At 46.8% G+C, this 11547-nt stretch overlaps 2 protein-coding genes across 3 annotated transcripts; both read right to left on the bottom strand.

Moving 5' to 3' along the window:
- Positions 1 to 42: 42 nt before the first annotated feature.
- LOC147262007 (inositol monophosphatase 1-like) lies at positions 43 to 3970 on the bottom strand. 2 transcript variants are annotated; one of them, XM_086204361.1, is made up of 9 exons: positions 3886 to 3970; positions 3351 to 3432; positions 3048 to 3187; positions 2821 to 2925; positions 1867 to 1912; positions 1429 to 1537; positions 580 to 688; positions 320 to 471; positions 43 to 234 (listed from the first exon to the last, which is right to left on the bottom strand). In XM_086204361.1, exons 2-9 carry the CDS (start codon positions 3411 to 3413, stop codon positions 107 to 109), a joined length of 852 nt encoding a protein of 283 aa, XP_086060487.1. In that variant the 5' UTR covers positions 3414 to 3432; positions 3886 to 3970; the 3' UTR covers positions 43 to 106. The 2 variants fall into 2 exon arrangements, with proteins under 2 accessions (XP_086060487.1, XP_086060486.1); XM_086204360.1 differs by lacking the exon at positions 3886 to 3970 and adding an exon at positions 3742 to 3875.
- A 569-nt stretch (positions 3971 to 4539) lies between these two features.
- On the bottom strand, positions 4540 to 9029 carry LOC147262006 (inositol monophosphatase 1-like). Its single transcript, XM_086204362.1, has 9 exons — positions 9016 to 9029; positions 8608 to 8691; positions 6998 to 7131; positions 6534 to 6638; positions 5618 to 5663; positions 5429 to 5537; positions 5217 to 5325; positions 4960 to 5111; positions 4540 to 4886 (listed from the first exon to the last, which is right to left on the bottom strand). Exons 2-9 carry the CDS (start codon positions 8665 to 8667, stop codon positions 4753 to 4755), a joined length of 849 nt encoding a protein of 282 aa, XP_086060488.1. The 5' UTR covers positions 8668 to 8691; positions 9016 to 9029; the 3' UTR covers positions 4540 to 4752.
- Between the last annotated feature and the right edge of the window lie 2518 nt (positions 9030 to 11547).

Genomic DNA, 11547 nt, shown 5'->3' with positions numbered 1-11547 from the left:
TCCTGCTCACACCTGAATGGTGGATGGAGGTAACTGGTAAAGTTTGTGATTTCATTCAAACTTTATTAGAAACTTTACACACTGGGAACGTTGGACCTGCAGCTGGTCACTGTTTGGGCAGCGGTGCGTCGTCCCTGGGAGGACTGAAGCTATGCAGCTCTTTGACCAGCCTCTCGGCGATGGCTCTGCTGTTGGCTGCCACGATTCTCCGGGACATGATGTCCACTGATCCGCCTGCAGACAGACGGACAGACACAGGAAACACTTGAGCAGGTGAACGCAACATCAGAAACCAGTCCACCACCAACATCATCATCACCTTCCACATCCATCAGGACTCCTCCGGCCTCAGTCACTATCAGCGAGCCCGCCGCAACATCCCACACGTGGATCCCGATCTCGTAGTACGCTTCGACACATCCAGCTGCCACCAGACACATGTTGATGGCAGCAGTTCCAGCGCCACGAATCCTGTAATTTTAAGTAACTTAGTTTCCTGTCACTATGTCAGAGGTGACACTGAAGTACAACAGGTACTAAAATCAGAGGTAGCAGTACTAATATTGTGAGTATTCATACCCGTGTACAGGGATGCTGACGACCTTCTTCAGGCTGGCGAAGATCTTGTCAACAACTTCAGCATCTCGGTTGGATCCGAACTCAGTGGCGATGATCGACTGTTTGATGTCTGACAGAAAACAAACACCAATGAAGCAATGAGACGTTGAACTGATGGGGGGCAGGGGGCAGCCCTCCTAGTGGGCGGCCCTTCTGGTGGGCGGCCCTCCTGGTGGGCTCTAAAGGAACTGCAAGTACCATTGAGTTATTAGTTTAATTAAAAGGTGCCACGCCGGTCCCCCCTTGGAACTTGTTTAATTGAATCATTTGAACAGGGAAGTGATGAGTGTGTTGCGTTCAGGGTCTCAGACCAGCTGTGAGCCGAGCAGCCGGTCAACTTGGCAGGATTACCAGTGAACACCTGAAACCAGGGATCTGCTGAGTCTTGTGGATTACTCCTGTGGATTATACACTGGATATTCAGTCTGCTAAGCAGGACAGGTGGTGATGTTGCGGGGCCTGTTTGTTTTTATCATCTCGCTCTCACCTGCGTCTTCTTGAGGACTGCAGTTCAACTGCCTGTGGGACTTTTGGGCTGAATAAATCTGAAATCAAGTCTGTATCTGCATTTCCATCCTATTTTGGATGCGGTTTAATTCAAGTTCGCTCTGAAATACGATGATCTACGAAACCGCGTCACTTCCATTAATCTTTCTTTTTGCTGGGACTTCAAAGTGTGACGTTTTCTGCTTATTTTTTGGAGGAATGAAACTCTTTGGCGGCGCCTTAAATCATTATTCTTAGAATGTGAATTCTAACAAGGTCACTGATTGGTTGTCGCATTATCGGTGAGCTGTGTCGATCACCAACCTTCCTGAGCAGAGACTTGCAGCGGCTCTCCGTTACAAAACGCTCCCCTGCCCCGTCTCGCCGTGTACATCTTGTCCTCGAGACAACTGTAAACGACACCGAACTCCACCTGATGGCAGAGAGACGCAACTACAGCAGCAGGTCGTTTCTGATGTCACCTGAGTCTGGAAGGCCGCGCCAGCGCTGACGTCACCTTGATTTGATGTGAAGCATTAATTGGCAGTGAGCGTTCACTACTAACCACTGACTGAAACAGTACAGCTAACATGGTGTATTCACGTCAGCTATCAGTTCTCTGAATGTCGGATGTGAAGACACTCGACACTGACAGAGAGTCTGGCTCATCAGTCTGGTGATGATAGTCTACGTCGTCCACTTCCTGGTTGTTGATGATGTCATGAACACGTGTGCATGGATGAATTTGCGTGTCACACTGACCTTTTTATCGACAGCAAAACCGATGGAAACGGCAACAAAAGGAAATCTGCAGAGAAGAAACTGAGCCTCACTGACCAGTTCTACTGTTAGGGTACTACAGACATCAGGCCAAGGAGGTGGTGGTCTACACCAGTCCACCAGAGCAGGAGGTCTACACGAGCCCACCAGGGAAGGTGGTCCACCAGAGCAGGAGGTCTACACTACCAGGGCAGGAGTCTACACTAGGGGGGTGAGGGTAGGACGTCTACACTTGTCCACCAGGGCGAGAGTCTACACTAGATCACCAAGGTAGGAGGTCTACACTCGTCCACCAGGGCAGGAGGTCTACACTCGTCCACCAGTGCAGGAGGTCTACACTCGTCCACCAGTGCAGGAGGTCTACACTACTCTACCAGGGCAGGAGGTCTACACTCGTCCACCAGGGTAGGAGGTCTACACTCGTCCACCAGGGTAGGAGGTCTACACTACTCTACCAGGGCAGGAGGTCTACACTACTCTACCAGGGCAGGAGGTCTACACTCGTCCACCAGGGCAAGAGTCTACACTAGATCACCAAGGTAGGAGGTCTACACTCGTCCACCAGGGAAGGAGGTCTACACTACTCTACCAGGGCAGGAGGTCTACACTCGTCCACCAGGGCAGGAGGTCTACACTACTCTACCAGGGCAGGAGGTCTACACTCGTCCACCAGGGCAAGAGTCTACACTAGATCACCAAGGTAGGAGGTCTACACTCGTCCACCAGGGCAGGAGGTCTACACTACTCTACCAGGGTAGGAGGTCTACACTAGTCCACCAAATATGAACGTGACGCTGAAAAAAACATCTTTCAAACAAAATCACATGAGTCAACGTCACGTCCTGGAAGGACGCCGCTCTGAAATGTGTCTACTCAATCAGCTGATGATGATGATGACATCAGAAGTTTGTAAACGGAAGGAGAGTTGAGTTTTACGTGTGAACAAAGTTTGTGGTTCCGTCGATCGGGTCGATGATCCAGGTGGGACTGTCGGTCAGCAGGGAAGGTTCACCTGCCGCCACTGACTCCTCCCCTATGAAGCTGACACACACACACAGAACAGAACATTTAAACGGAAGATGAACTTCAGGAATTACGCGACTGTGTGTGTGGTCAGTTTTCGTACATGTCGTGATCATGTGATCAATATCGAAGCTTCCTACCTGTGCGTTGGGAATTTCTCCTTCACTGATTGGATGATGAGCTGCTCCACCTTCTGGTCGGTCTGCGTCACCAAATCAACGGATGAGCTCTTCATCATCACAGTCTTCCTCCTGTCGTCCTGTAGAGCTGCACGCACCACCTGATGACCAACCAGGTCAGATTTGCAATTACCATAGTAACCAGCCCCCCCCCTCCCCCCCCCCATAGACCGTTACTGAGGTTACCAGGCCCTGCACTTGCCCCCATCCTTCTGAACCAATCCCTTCTTGACCTCTGACACTGAAGGTCACCAGCTCACTGACCTCTCCAGCCTTCCGTGCAACAGCAACGGCGTGGTCCATGGCGTTCTGCCAGACATCGGCCATGTCGGAGGCGGAGCAGCTTCTACAGAGAGCCAGGAAACACCGATAATCAATTATCAATCAAGCTGGTGATCAGAAACTGATTAACAGACGAGTCACAACAATGGATTTGATGTCTTCAATACCATCAGGAAGTTTTCAGATGTTTTAACTTCGTAAAATTTAAATACCAATCTCATAATTTCAGTTTGTGTTTGATCCAATCAGATCAATAATGATCGGAAAGAGTATTGATTTCCTGCAGACAGCCCCTGGAGGTTGGAGCCGCTCAGCTTGGGCTTTCTGCTTAATCAGTTGTGTTTTGATTGACAGTCTGTCAAACTACACGCACGCGATGACGTCAGAGCCGTAACCAGTCCCGCTGCGGGTATTCAGTCTGGTGTGACGGAGGTCCAGCGCATACAGAGACATTCACCAGTTTCAAATGTAAGCGTAACCGGAACAATCAAGTCCACAACAACACAAGCCATCTCACCTGTGGAGTGTCGGTGAAATCTGCTGCGACTCAGCGCACTTCCGGGTTTCTCCTTTCTCTCCTTCGTGTTGTTGCAGCTGCGCGCTGCCTCCTCCTGCTGGCCGTCGATGGAACTACACGGTTCATGACAGGAGGCACAGTCTGAGGGTTGAGACTCCTCCCACCAGCTTTTCCCGCTTGATTCTTTGGCCTTTGTTTGCCTTCTGAAATATTCTAAAAATTTATGAAATAAGTGTAAGTATAATTGGTAGTTTTTCATACTTGGCTGTCATTTTCACATTGCAACATTCCAAAGACTATGGTGTCATTGTTTTGCTGTGTGGCGATACGCACACGCGTGTTCATGATGAGCAAATTTTCATGAGTTCAAATGAGATGAAGGCCAGAAAGGACATGGTCGGGCAGAGGGAACCTGAACCACCAGAAAACCCGGACAGAACCAGCCTGTGGGTCGCTATCAGCCAGGAAATGGGGACCTGGAGGGAACGCCGTATGAACGTCCCCAGATTATCCTGATTGTTCCCCGACTGTTCGTCTTACATTAAGAACACGACTTGAACATTTGAATGTTAATCAAACACGATGTCATAATGATGTCATAATTAGTTTGTTATTGATTTCACAATCAGGTATCTTGATTATTTAGACCAGAAACACAAACGAAGGCCAAAGCAATTTATTAAGATTCAGAATCATCAAACAAGAAGAACTGAAAGACTTTATATGAATGAGACTAAGCCCCGCCCCTCAGCAGCAGCAGGAGCTGTGATTGACCAGCTGACAGCAGTGAATAGAAGAATAAATGTTGATGAAGATATTGATCAGACGACAGTCGGCTAAAAGATGTCCCATTTCCTGTCAGGTGACCTACAGTCCTTTCACACCTGACACCTCGTCGTCACGGCAACAAGGAAATGCGTGGATCACCTGAGCAATGCGATTGGCCACCGTGGAAGAACTGGCTGCAATGACTCTCCTGGACATCATGTCGAATTCTGAGCCTGAGGATACACATGGACCAATCAGAGGAGGACACGCCCACACAAGTAAACACATCACAAGTGAGCTACACACCGTCTGTATCCATGACCACGCCTCCAGCCTCCTGGACAATGATGGCGGAGGCGGCGATGTCCCAGCAGTGCATCCCGATGTGATAGTAGGCGTCAGCTCCGCCTGTTGCTACCTGACACATGTCGACCGCTGCTGTGCCTAGAGCACGCACGCTAGAACATACAAACAACACGCTAACAGTGAGCACGGATGGAACCCCTGATCCTCTGAGGAGGGAACCAATTAGAGAGGACCGTGGGGGTGTGGCCTGTTCTCACCCATGCACAGGTAGTTTCAGCAGTTTGAAGATGTTGGAGGTCATGGTGGCCAGGGCAAGATCATCGCGCTCCGCCCCAATCTCTGTCACCACCACACACCTGCTGACATCTGGGGACGGGACGGGACGCAACAATTAGAGTCCACCTTTGACTGCATTATCACGGACATGATGTCAAGTGTGATGTCATAGACATGAAGCGTGACATGTCACCATCCTGTCCAGAGGCATGAAGTGGCGCGCCATTCAGGAAGGCTCCTCGTCCCCTTTGAGCGTGGAACAGTTTGTCCTCCACACAGCTGTAGACGATCCCGAACTCCGTCTGCCCACAACAACACCGGTCAACTTCCTGTCTGAGCCCTGACCCTTGACCCCTGACCCCTGACAGACAACTGACTGTACCTGCTTGTTGACAGTGAAGGCAATGGAGATAGCCACAAATGGAAACCTGATGGGACACACAACAGAAATGGTAAGAGTGGTTCTATCAGCCATAACTATGGATCTCAGTCACAACTGGGGGTCTGTGAGTCATAAATATTGTTCTTTAAGTTGTAACTATGGTTCTGAGTTGTTAATATGGTTCTATTAATTATAATAACTACCGTTCTTTATTAGACACTACATAACTTGTTACTATGGTTCTACGAGTTGATACTCTGGTTCTGTTGGTTATAACTACTGTTTTATGATTAATAACTAAGTTCTGTTAGTCATAACTATGGTTCTAGAAGTTGTTGCAATGGTTCTTTGTGTTGTAACTTTGGTTCTATGAGTTGATACTCTGGTTCTATTCGTCAAAACTACTGTTTTATGATTCATAACTAAGTTCTGTTAGTCATAACTATGGTTCTAGAAGTTGTTGCAATGGTTCTTTGTGTTGTAACTTTGGTTCTATGAGTTGATACTCTGGTTCTATTCGTCAAAACTACTGTTTTATGATTCATAACTAAGTTCTGTTAGTCATAACTATGGTTCTAGAAGTTGTTGCAATGGTTCTTTGTGTTGTAACTTTGGTTCTATGAGTTGATACTCTGGTTCTATTCGTCAAAACTACTGTTTTATGATTCATAACTACGTTCTGTTAGTCATAACGATGGTTCTATGAGTTGGCACAATGGTTCTTTGTGTTATAACTATGATTCTAGGAGTTGTTGCTATGATTCTTTGTGTTGTAACTATGGTTCTAGGAGTTGTTGCTATGATTCTTTGTGTTGTAACTATGGTTCTAGGAGTTGTTGCTATGATTCTTTGTGTTGTAACTATGGTTCTAGGAGTTGTTGCTATGATTCTTTGTGTTGTAACTATGGTCTCTAACCTGTGGACGAAGTTAACAGTTCCATCAATGGGGTCGATGATCCAGGTGGGACGGTCAGTGAGCTCTACTGGCTCACCTGCAGCTACCGACTCCTCCCCAATGAACCTGAGGTCACAAGTAAGCACACGTCACCCGCTGTTCTCAGGTTCTGCCGTCTAAACAAGAGCTTTTCATCTAAATGGTGGTTCTGTTCATTTTCCTGGTGACACGAAAGACACGCAAGGTTCTTAAAAGCCAAGTTAAACAGAAGACAGTGACAGCTAAATATCATAAACACAAATATGACAACTGGAAGACGAAAGACTGACGATAAGTTGCCGCTCTAGAACACAGTGAACCGGAGTAGAAGACAGCAGAGGGAAGTAGAACCTGTGTTGAGGATGTTTGTTCAGACACACTAGAACGGAGCAGAAAACAGCAGAGCACGGCAGAACCCAGTAGATCGCAGTGGAAGGAAGCAGAACCTGTGTTGAGGGTATTGGGCTCTGATGGCTGAGATGAGGATTCTCTCGACTCTCTGGTCCGTCTCTGTCACCAGATCAGCTGGAGAACTTTTCAACTTGACGTCTTTCTGCAGCTGAAACGCCGTCATGACGACCTGTCAGGACACAGTTGATCGTATTAATACATTGTGTACATCGTTCAATGGTATCCATGTTAGCAGAATGCGAATCAAATGAAGCTTTTTGTTTGTGAAACGCCACTTTTCAAGTTAAAAGCTTCTCAGGGAGGACGAAGTAAGCTCTGAGCTGCTGCTTTTATTTTGAAAGATCTGAAGGGGGCAGGGAAACATTTGTCTGAACTAATCAGCAGAGACGCGACAGAGGCTTCTGGTGAGCTGGCTGCTACCTCACCTGAGTTCTGTGGCGCCGGCGTCATCTATCTTTGCACCTGTTTCTCAACAAGGACTCTGGCTTTCTCTTTTACATTCCTGAACGTTTTTATCAACGTTGAATGTGACCGAGGTCTGAACCACCGGCCTGCAGCTGATTGGATGAACATAAACTCACCCTGCAGCTGATTGGAGATCAATACATTTATTCTGAATCTATAAAAGGAAGAAATCTTGAATGTAGTCTGTGACCTTACAGCCTCAACAGCTACTCGTCAAACTGACCCATTCATGGGCGTACATGGCCCCGACTGCAGTATGCAGATCGAGGAGTGGCCCAACGTGGGTGGAGCTAAACGTTTGACTCCACACACTTGCCACAACCATTCAGAACCTGTGCCTACACCTAACCCCTCTCGATCTAATGCCTAAACCGAACCACTCGGAAGCGCGGGGTCAACGGTTTAGCCCCGCCCACATTTACCCCAACCCCGATCTGCGTACCGCAGTCAGGTGCACTTGGTTCATGGCACCCAAGTCTGTGGTCTAAAGGGGCCTTGGGTCTTAGATGACAGGATTCTGGATGGCTTTGTTGCCGTTTGTATGTGGTGACCAAAGCTGTCAGAGATTAAAGTTGACAGGCAGAAACCTGAGATGAGAGGCAGAGTGACTGAGATGAGAGGCAGAAACTTGGGATAAGAAGCAGAGTGACTGAGATGAGAGGCAGAGTGACTGAGATGAGAGGCAGAGTGACTGAGATGAGAGGCAGAAACTTGGGATAAGAAGCAGAGTGACTGAGATGAGAGGCAGAGTGACTGAGATGAGAGGCAGAGTGACTGAGATGAGAGGCAGAAACTTGGGATAAGAAGCAGAGTGACTGAGATGAGAGGCAGAGTGACTGAGATGAGAGGCAGAGTGACTGAGATGAGAGGCAGAAACTTGGGATAAGAGGCAGAGTGACTGAGATGAGAGGCAGAGTGACTGAGATGAGAGGCAGAGTGACTGAGATGAGAGGCAGAAACTTGGGATAAGAGGCAGAGTGACTGAGATGAGAGGCAGAAACCTGGGATGAGAGGCAGAGATGTTTTGCGGTATCGTACAACTCATGGACAAACTCCTCAAACGATGGCCACAACACTGGTGTTTATAATTTTAACATTCCTGTCTAGAACTCAAACAAATTCCTGCACACAAGGTTAGAGGTCACAGCATCAAGCTCCGATTGGTCCATTGGCGCCTTACCTCACTGGCCTGTTTTACAAGAGCAATGCCAAAGTTCAGACAGTCGGTCCAGTCGGCCATGTTGAGGAACAATGGGGCCACGTCCTGCCAGAGAAGAGGATATTAGAACAAACCCCAGAAGAAATAGATGTGAAACATGAAAAAAAGATGAAGGAAAGAGAGTTTTTTTTTTCAAAAGGAAGAAGACAAGATTTTAAATGACTAGAAAATCATAAAAATAAGCAATTAAAGACAAAGAAGAAGAAGAGTTTGAAGGAGAGAAGGAAGGAGGGAAGGAAGGAAACACAATGATGAGTAGAAGAGAGACAAACAAAGGAGAAATAAAGCAAGAAAGGGAAGACAAGAAAAAGTCAAAGAAGAGAAATCAGATCTGAAGATGAATGAAAAAATGGTAGGAGTCGTTCATACCTGATGTGGAGGAACGTTGCAGAGATGAAAACCCTCCTGCACATTTTTTGTCTTTTTATACAACAAACAGCCAATCAGAGCTCAGCTCCCTCCTCCTTGCCATGAAACCAACCAGTAGCGGTGCTGCCTTACCGGCAGGCTCCTCCCCTCAGCTCAGCATCAACATTCACCGCCATCGTCCTCTTCCTTTTGCATCCTGACTGACCGCCGTAGTGTCATCACGCCGTCCCATTCAGAACTTCATAGGGGGAAAAAAATCTGGATTTTTAACCACGAACATCTGCAGGGTTGGGGGGGGGGGGGTCAGAGGTCAGCGGAGGGAAGCGTGTGCTGCCAGTCAGCTGACAGGCGTACTGTTGAGACTCAAATTCAATTTGAGACAGTGAGAGTGACCTGCAGCGTGGCTCCATCACGGGACAGAGACATCAGTGTGTCCCAGGGTGTGTGAGAGTGTGTTAGAGTGTCAGTGTGTGTTAGTGTGTGTCAGTGTGTATCAGTGTGTTTCCGTGTATGTTAGTGTGTCAGATTATATCAGTGTGTTTCTGTGTATGTTAGTGTGTGCTTGTGTGTGTATTAGTGTGTATCAGTGTGTGTTAGTGTGTTTCCGTGTATGTTAGTGGGTCAGAGTGTATCAGTGTGTTTCTGTGTTAGTGTGTGCTTGTGTGTGTATCAGTGTGTGTTAGTGTGTTTCCGTGTATGTTAGTGTGTCAGAGTGTATCAGTGTGTGTCAGACTGTATCAGTGTGTATCAGTGTATTTCTGTGTATGTTAGTGTTTCAGTATGTTAGTGTGTGCTTGTGTGTGTCAGTGTGTGTATCAGTGTGTTAGTGTATATCAGTGTGTGTTAGTGTGTGCCAGTGTGTGCCAGTGTGTATCAGTGTGTTAGTGTGTGCTTGTGTGTGTCAGTGTGTATCAGTGTGTGTGAGTGTGTGCTAGTGTGTGTCAGTGTGTGTATCAGTGTCCTTGTCATTGGGCGTCAGAGTAAATCAGGCGTCTGGTAATCAAAGGTTCGTGATTCTGAAATCTACTCTGGTCGTGTTTGTTGACGTCACGTCCGGTACGTTTGTTTGCCTTGTTATTACCATTTATCAGTGATTGATTATTTATCAGTTATTGATCATTTATCAGTTGAACCCTGTACACAAAGGAAACTATAAGAAACGACCTGAAGGACGGCGCTAATGCCCATGAAGCATGTCGGGTCACTGACAAGTCACTTTTGTTCACAAGTCAAATTGTTGACTTCTTTGTTTTCCTGCCTTTTGTTTGAATTTATTTTTCTCTTTCTAAACTTTTCTGCCCAATCAGAGATGAGACTATTTCCACCCGGGAGTCTGGCTCGTCACAGACACTTTGTTCCCATTTATCAAACTGACATTTAAACACTGATTTCAGTCTGAACACACACACACACACACGTGCGCACACACTCTTACTTCTGTCTTCGTGTGGGCATGTGGCCACTTGTCTCAACTTCAGGACGTGGACTAAACCAGAGCTCTATCAGAAACTGACCAGAACTTGGCAATACATCATCATATTATCTCAGCGGAATCGGCCAATCACAGCAGTGTTCAGTACCGGGATGGTGATTGGCTGGTCCACACGTTGCATTGTGGGAGAATCTGTTGGGTTTCATAATTCAATGTACTTATTTCTTAAGACTTTGATCCCTCGTGTGTGTTGGCAGCAGCAAACGTGGCACATTACAGTTTTCAAACTAATATATTTTCAATTTTTAGCTCATTTTCCACACATTTAAGACGAGACTTGGTAGAAATCTTTTCATGTGTGAGAGAAAATTAAACCTCAACAGTAAATATTAAATCAAAATTTTAAACATCAGACCTAAATATTAAGACCTTGATTTAATTGCTGTGTCTAAAGGTTAAATCTGAAACTGTACTGGAACTTAAATGATAAATATAAATCAAAGTGGTTCGCCAAAGTAACACTCAATATTTAGGGAATGCATCTTGTCCCTTGAAGAATCCTCAACATCGACTCCATGCGCACAATTATGCACTCATCAGAACCGCTTACAGGCCAAAGGTGTCCCAACGCCCTGCTGCCGTCCTGACGACTGCGTTACACCACCTTGTCCCAGATAATCCAAATATGGGCAGAGGAGAAATGTGGGCGGAGCAGGTCCAAGGTGTGCCCGCGTAGCTAGGCTAACTGAGGCTAACAAGCTAAAGCCTAAAAGGCGGGCGGGGCCATCATATCGCAGAATAACACACTTCCCTGATGAATGTTTGAGGGACGCTAACCTGAAGTTATGGAACAAAACTTTGGATTATCATTTATCCATCACTTCAATATTAAATATTATTTATTATCTTACACATACACTCCATTGATGGCTTGAACTGTCAATCACTTCTACCAACCTATTAGGGTTGGGGGGGGGGGGTATTTCATTCATGCTGCCAGCTGAGTTTCCTGCTGTTGGACAGTAAACATGGGATGTACAGATGGGAGACAGATGGAAGCCACAACACGCCGGCTTGAGTCGCCACATGAGATTTAATAC

Source organism: Aulostomus chinensis, chromosome 5 (assembly GCF_037954235.1).
Source record: "Aulostomus chinensis isolate RoL2024-O1b breed Wild chromosome 5, RoL_Achi_v1.0, whole genome shotgun sequence".
NCBI classification, from domain to species: Eukaryota; Metazoa; Chordata; class Actinopteri; order Syngnathiformes; family Aulostomidae; genus Aulostomus; species Aulostomus chinensis.
This window is presented reverse-complemented; position numbering and strand designations above follow the sequence as displayed.

Coding starts and splice junctions, on each gene's coding strand:
- LOC147262007 (XM_086204360.1), bottom strand. CDS start 3,821: ATGTCTCTGTATGCGCTGGACCTCCGTCACACCAGACTGAATACCCGC. Junction 3,188..3,350: donor TTGCACGGAAGGCTGGAGAG/GTCAGTGAGCTG, acceptor GTTGGTCATCAG/GTGGTGCGTGCAGCTCTACA. Junction 1,913..2,820: donor ACCACAAACTTTGTTCACAC/GTAAAACTCAAC, acceptor TCTTCTCTGCAG/ATTTCCTTTTGTTGCCGTTT.
- LOC147262006 (XM_086204362.1), bottom strand. CDS start 8,667: ATGGCCGACTGGACCGACTGTCTGAACTTTGGCATTGCTCTTGTAAAA. Junction 6,639..6,997: donor GCCCAATACCCTCAACACAG/GTTCTGCTTCCT, acceptor TTGTGACCTCAG/GTTCATTGGGGAGGAGTCGG. Junction 5,664..6,533: donor ACTGTTAACTTCGTCCACAG/GTTAGAGACCAT, acceptor GTGTCCCATCAG/GTTTCCATTTGTGGCTATCT.